At 38.1% G+C, this 6,446-nt stretch overlaps 1 protein-coding gene across 2 annotated transcripts in view; it reads left to right on the forward strand.

Annotated features, from left to right (window-relative positions):
* The window catches only part of ptp4a1 (protein tyrosine phosphatase type IVA, member 1), a 13,582-nt gene extending 7,136 nt beyond the window's left edge, over positions 1-6,446 (forward strand). The window contains exons 2-6 of one of the 2 annotated variants that reach the window (XM_015396475.1): positions 502-1,165; positions 1,299-1,391; positions 2,124-2,254; positions 5,124-5,198; positions 5,317-6,446. In XM_015396475.1, coding sequence (XP_015251961.1) covers positions 1,061-1,165; positions 1,299-1,391; positions 2,124-2,254; positions 5,124-5,198; positions 5,317-5,416 — 504 coding nt within the window. In that variant the 5' untranslated portion in view covers positions 502-1,060 and the 3' untranslated portion in view covers positions 5,417-6,446. The remainder of the gene's footprint in view (positions 1-501; positions 1,166-1,298; positions 1,392-2,123; positions 2,255-5,123; positions 5,199-5,316) is intronic. The other variant, XM_015396477.1, reaches the window with a different exon arrangement.

Genomic DNA, 6,446 nt, shown 5'->3' on the forward strand with positions numbered 1-6,446 from the left:
TGCATTAAAAAGTTGCAGCTGCTGTCAATGCACCTTCTTTTGGAGCATTAGTACTCATTGCCCTCATCACTTTGTTCTGGTCTCTTTTTAAGTGATGCCATTTCAGTGAAAAGCCTTTCATTATTGTCGAGGTCAAATATTTTTGAGTGTGAATGGCAAAGCATAAAATTCAGCTGTTTGTTTTTAATGTTTGATGATCTTAACAAGTCGCTTATAAAACTCTTGAAGTTGTACTTACCCTAGTAAAGTATGCATCACAAAGTTGTGGAGGTGGGATGAAAGAAAACGCGACCCTGGGAACTTGGAGTACGCTTTTCTGTTCCAAAAAACGTCTTTAACAGAATGTTCACATAATCAAAACACTGGTTTGAACTAGCTGCACTTTAAAATCAAAGCAGAATTTAGGTTTTATCTCAAGGCAAACATTTTGTGCTATACTTTGTGTTTTATCATGCATCTTCATTTTTTATTTTTTTTTTATTTATGTCTGTTTTCTTACAGCAGTTCTGTGGTGTTCTGGGTCGCACATTTATGGAGTTTCTGAAGGGCAGTGGAGACTACTGCCAGGCTCAGCACGCTGCCTATGCAGACGAGTGAACAGCCAAACTTGCCATCCACATAACATACTTGAGCCACCGGAGGGACCCTGGAAACTTCACAGGACCGGGAGACCTCCCAGAACCAGCGATAATTCAGCCTGGATGGGGTAACTCCACCTGCTGCACACTGCCCTCGTTGGCTTCCACCCGCCAGACTCAAGGTGGAACCAGCCTTTTTTATTTTTTAACTTTCTTTTCTTTTGATTTCATCCCAAAAGAGAGGATTTTAAGTTCCTTTTCTAGTTGCCTGCCATATTGTCAGCTGGCACCTTCTTAAACTTTCCCGCCATTTCTGTTGTTTTGCCAACTTTAAGAAGACCGGGGGATCTTTGTTTCCGAGCTTCCTGTAAGCTCTTTGGACCTTTTGTGTTTTACATTCCCTCTTAACTGTTTACACTTGTAGATTTTATTTTTTGCTTTTTGGAATACGTTTACATTTTGTCGTCCAAACCAACGTTACAATGGCTCGAATGAACAGACCAGCCCCTGTTGAGATCACCTACAAAAACATGAGGTTCCTCATCACCCACAACCCCACCAACGCCACCCTGAACAAGTTCATTGAGGTGAGGCACAATGCATTTTTTAATTTATTTTAAAGGTTCTAACTATATGAGAGTGAGAGACATAAGAGCTAGTAGGAAATGCTAAAGCTAAATGTTGCTGTAACTGATTGTCTTATCGTCGTTTTTCCTACAGGAGCTGAAGAAGTATGGAGTCACCACTGTGGTGAGAGTTTGTGAGGCCACCTATGATGCCACCCTTGTTGTAAAAGAGGGGATCCAGGTTCTGGTAAGTCCAGTCCTGTTTTTGAACTGATCTATTCAGTAGCTGCGGTATTATTTTATCATGTTGTTCTTAGAAAAATGTTTAGGTCATTTGAGGGTCTTTATTCTCCTACCCTGAATAGTTCTACTCTCTCTATCACTGAGTTTTCGGTTTTAGAACCGCTGATATAAATCGGGTAACTAAAGTCGGCATCTAATCTGTTCTGAGTTTAGCTCGAGCGAATAAGATCGACTGACCAGCTGATTACAGATAACGCCTTTCACCATTGCAACGGGAGGAAGGAAGCCTCTAAATTAAGCACGCAAAATAGCATCTGCTGCTTCATCTTTGATGCAACGAACTTCTCAGAGGGTCTGATGAACATTGGGAGGAGCTTCCCTCTGATGGCATCTTGTACAGAGGATGAAATGGAAAGAGTGGCTTTATTTTATTGAATAAATGAACCCAGAGAAAACCTCACTGCATTGTCTGGTTTCACTTTTACTTTTTTCAAATAGGGCGCATATATTATAAGTTTTATTCCTTCTGCTCCCTTTCATTCACAGTTTTGTTTGTTACACGAACGAATTATGTTATGTATTTTATTAAATGAAATAAACCTAACCAGATACTTCAGTGGTGTTCAATTAATGAGTTAGAGTCACAATTCTAGAGCTACATTCGCCTCACTTGATGCCAGTTTGACAACCTGCCACTCCGCATTGTTTTTACCCCACCCACCATATCTTCTTCCAGGATTGGCCGTTTGATGATGGCGCTCCTCCCTCCAACCAGATTGTGGATGATTGGCTGAACCTGTTGAAGCTGAAGTTCAGAGAGGAGCCTGGCTGCTGCATCGCTGTCCACTGTGTGGCAGGACTGGGAAGGTGAGGTTTGACCTGCCGAAATTATGCTGGACTCCATTAACGTAAACCTGGGTTAACACTTTTTTATTTATTTTTTTTGGACCACTTAAATTCCTCAAAATCCAATTTTACAATTATGTTTATTTTAACATTGACCTCTGCAACGCTACTCATTCAAACAAGCTTTATGTGCTGATATTGGCGCCTTGAACCCAGTTAAAGAACCAAAGTGATATGATCACTGCAAAGTTTAAAGATGCCTGAAAGAGGAAAATACTCTGACATCTTATATATGAACCTACAGCCTTAAAAGAAACATAAAATTTCTCCTTCTTTTCATTGTCTGGTAAAACTAAAGGTAGGTTAGATGATAAATTAGTATAAATAAAGAGCTGATATCATTCCATTCCTCATTTACTTGATAATGACCAAAACTGATTCAGTTCTTACATCAGTAGCTGTCGTGTTATTGCGCTGACACAGCTGCTATGTATCCCATGTTTACTGTTGTAGTCACGCGATTCAAATAAATTCTAATAGTCATGTAATATTCCTCTACAAAAAAAATCAAACCATTGGATTAAATTAACCAATTAAATAAGGTTAAATACACCAAGGCTCCATCCTTGTAGTGCTTAGATGGTCATTTTTGATCCTAAATCAAATTCCAGCTGTAGGCATCATGTGCAGACATAAACAGCTATGGCACCATCTGCTGGCAGAACAACAGAACTACATAAAAGCCAGACAGTATCCACTAGATAGAGCCTGACTGCCCCTTAATGCCTCATGGTAAAGCGATGGTCAGAAACCAACAGATATTAATAACACTGATCTAAGCAGGAATGTTGGACCAAGGACACATCTGAGGGTCGCAGGATAACCCTCCCTGTGGAACTGGACCTGCCCCCTCCCTGCTGTGGAAACTAAGAATAGCAACACTATCACTGGTACCAGTGTTAATAAGGAAGCAGCTTTAGCTCCTACTTCAGTGAACACAAACATTTAAACCGTATTCCCAGTCTAATTCTATCTTAGTCCCTTTTAAAAGCAAATATTTTTTGCTTTTTTCACACTGGATTTTGGACTTTTCTATATTATCATTACAACTTCGCCGTGACAACCTAAAAAGCTTAGCCTGATCCCTTCCGTATTTACCCCTCTGAGGACATGAGCGCTGTTATTCTTTAATTACTAACCAATCCAACTTTATTTATAAAGCACTTTCAAATTTCTCAAAGGATCAAAGTGCTGTAAAGTGAAACAACATAAAACCATTACACAGACTGAAAAAAACCATACAAGCATAAAAGACAAACTTAAAATCAGAACTATAAAAGTAATTTAAAATAATGTATCAGAAACTAAAATCAACATCTCACACAGTTTAGAAAGCAAAGGCAAAGAGACGAGCTTTTAAGAGTGATTTGAAATCAGACAAAGAACTAGAGAATTAATCTGCCATGGAAGGTTGTTCCACATTTTTGGGGCTGCCACAGATAAAGTACAATCGCCCCTAACAAATTGAGAGAAAAAATTGACAAAAATAGAACACCATTTAAAAAAAAAAAAAACCTTTGTCTGCAACTGTGGTGAGCTACTGGTGTATCAATATAAAACATTTCAAAAAAGCACGACTAACCATTTAATACTTAAAGGTATAACAGGGGTTGACGTTAAGGATTTTTACTTTCACATTTCATTTTCCCAGAGACAATTTTTACTTGCCCAGTATAATGTTTGATAAATATTGTTCCTAATATTCATTTTTGTATATATATCAATGAAACATGTTTGTTTTTTAAATGTTTTTTTTGTAATTCAGTAAGTTTCCAGGTTCCTGGTGTGTGTATATGCATGCGTCAGATAATGAACTCACCGTGTTAACATGCTTTTCAATCCTTCCTGCACATTCTTTTCAAACTAAACTTTGCTTAAAACTGTTGTGTGCTTGGAAAAATATAAATTGTAATGTTAAAAATCTAAAAAAAACCTTGACAGGTGAAAAACTTACACTACTACTACTCACCAATTTAACATGTTTAGCTCTATAACATTTAAATGTACCAATCCAATGTCTAAGAGAAAAAAATTTTATGAACATTTTTTAATGTATGACCACTGTACAGAAGGCTGCCATATGATAGAAATATTTACACTGTGCGCATACAATTATTATTATTTTCCTAATCCCTGACTGATCATTTCTAACCTAGTGTGTATTATAGTATAGATTAATTTCATCATCCAGCTGCTGCTCTGCAGAATTCTCTCCCCAAGAGCTGAATAATGCCATCTAGTGGAAAATCACGCGAGAATGTGTACAAAACAACAAAGATGGGTCGTTTTCAGTAAATGTCGGTGATTTTAAAGTAACTTTGAGTGATAAATATTTTTTTTTTTTTTTTGCGATCATTGCACTCGCCCGGCGGGCAAATGCAATGAAATTTGTACTCTCCCACCAATAAAAACTACTTGCCCCGGGAGATCGGGCAATGGTTAACATCTAGCCCTGTATAACCTGCATTTTTTAAAAGAAAAGTCTGATAATTTGTCTTTCATGACTCTAAACGTCTGATTATGTACAAATGGACCCATAGCACCCACTCTTTATCTTTACACTGTGCTTTATGTTCTTGAATATGTGGTTTTCAGCTGTTATTGCCCTTAAAATATTCCTAACCAGATTAAGAAGCTTTTTTTTTTTATTTACCTTTACCTGATTGTTAATTTTTCCACTTCCCATATATTCTTACTAGGATCGAATGTTTGTTGTTTTAGCACTCAGGGCAACATTAAATGTGAAATGACTCCATAATCGGATAAAAACCTGGACCTCTGCCTTCCTGATCTGCAGTCGCCTGTGTTAATGTCTGGTGTTTCCCTGCAGAGCTCCTGTTCTGGTGGCCCTTGCATTGATTGAATGTGGGATGAAATACGAGGACGCTGTCCAGTTCATTCGACAGTAAGTCAGTCCAGCAATTCCAGGCAGAGGATATGAGCCGCCATGAAGGCAAAATTTGATGTGATCAAACACTTTAATACAAAGAACTTTGTTTTGTTGGTCTTTTTTTGTTTTCCAGGAAGCGTCGAGGAGCATTCAACAGCAAGCAGCTCTTCTACCTGGAGAAATATCGTCCAAAGATGCGCCTGCGCCATCGCAATAACTGCTGCATCCAGTAGAGCCAAACCTCCTGCCACGCCAGCCCAATATCCCTCTATACCTGATTAAAAAAATGAATACATTTCCTTCTTGCTAGCTTGCTACCGGCAGGTTAGATTATTTCCTGCTCTTTATTTTATTATTTTTTTCCTTTGGGTCATTGTGTTGAAAGTATTTTATGTTGAAAAACCTCCGTGCTGTAATGAATTGCCCTCTCAAGGCTTAAATAAATCATGTGTCTGAGGGATAACGAGTTGTGTGAACCACATTGCCCGAGGAAAAAAAAAGAAGAAACCACCACCAGGAAGGGCAGTGCTGAGTTGTATCTTTGTGAAATGTTGGATCTCTAGTCGTCGCTGTTGTGTCCCAAAGATTTTAATTGGCCGCTACATTTGCATTGATTGAAAAAAAACGTGTTACAGAAAAGTCTAGACGAGTTAATCCCCCCCGCCTCCTTTACTGTTTTTGAGTTCAAGAGTAGAAAGAGATATGCCTTCCTTCAGATCACACGGATCGTTCATAAATGCCTTACCATTGAAGTGAAACCGAGGCAGTCATGCCAGGAGTCACCTCCCTCTGGCATCTGGAAAAGGTCTTTCATTTTTCTACTTGGAATTAAAAAAAAAACTAAAAAAAAAACAACCTGTTGCCTTTGTCTTGTGCAGGAAGTAAAACTTATTCCCTTTTAACTTAAGTTACCTTACTTTCATATTTATCAGTTCAACGGTTTTAAGTTTTTTCTTTTATTTATCAGACCTTCTGTTTACTGTTTCACTGCCATGTCCAAATTTTTGACTTTTTCTTTTTCATTTCAAGCGACTTTGGCTTCAAACTGGACTTCCAACATCTGCGGTAATGTCTATGCCTTTTTATTTGATGTCCATAACTTAAGACTTGCATACTTGATGATTTTATGTATTTGAAAATGTGTACTATTATTAGGTTGGCTATTTATACTATCAATGGATGTTTGGTTTAGTACAGTGAGCGACGAAGTTGTACCTGTTCACCAACTTGTGAGATTGCATTAAATGACACTGAAAAAACTAA

Source organism: Cyprinodon variegatus, unplaced genomic scaffold (genome assembly GCF_000732505.1).
Source record: "Cyprinodon variegatus isolate N-32 unplaced genomic scaffold, C_variegatus-1.0 Scaffold800, whole genome shotgun sequence".
Lineage (NCBI taxonomy): Eukaryota > Metazoa > Chordata > Actinopteri > Cyprinodontiformes > Cyprinodontidae > Cyprinodon > Cyprinodon variegatus.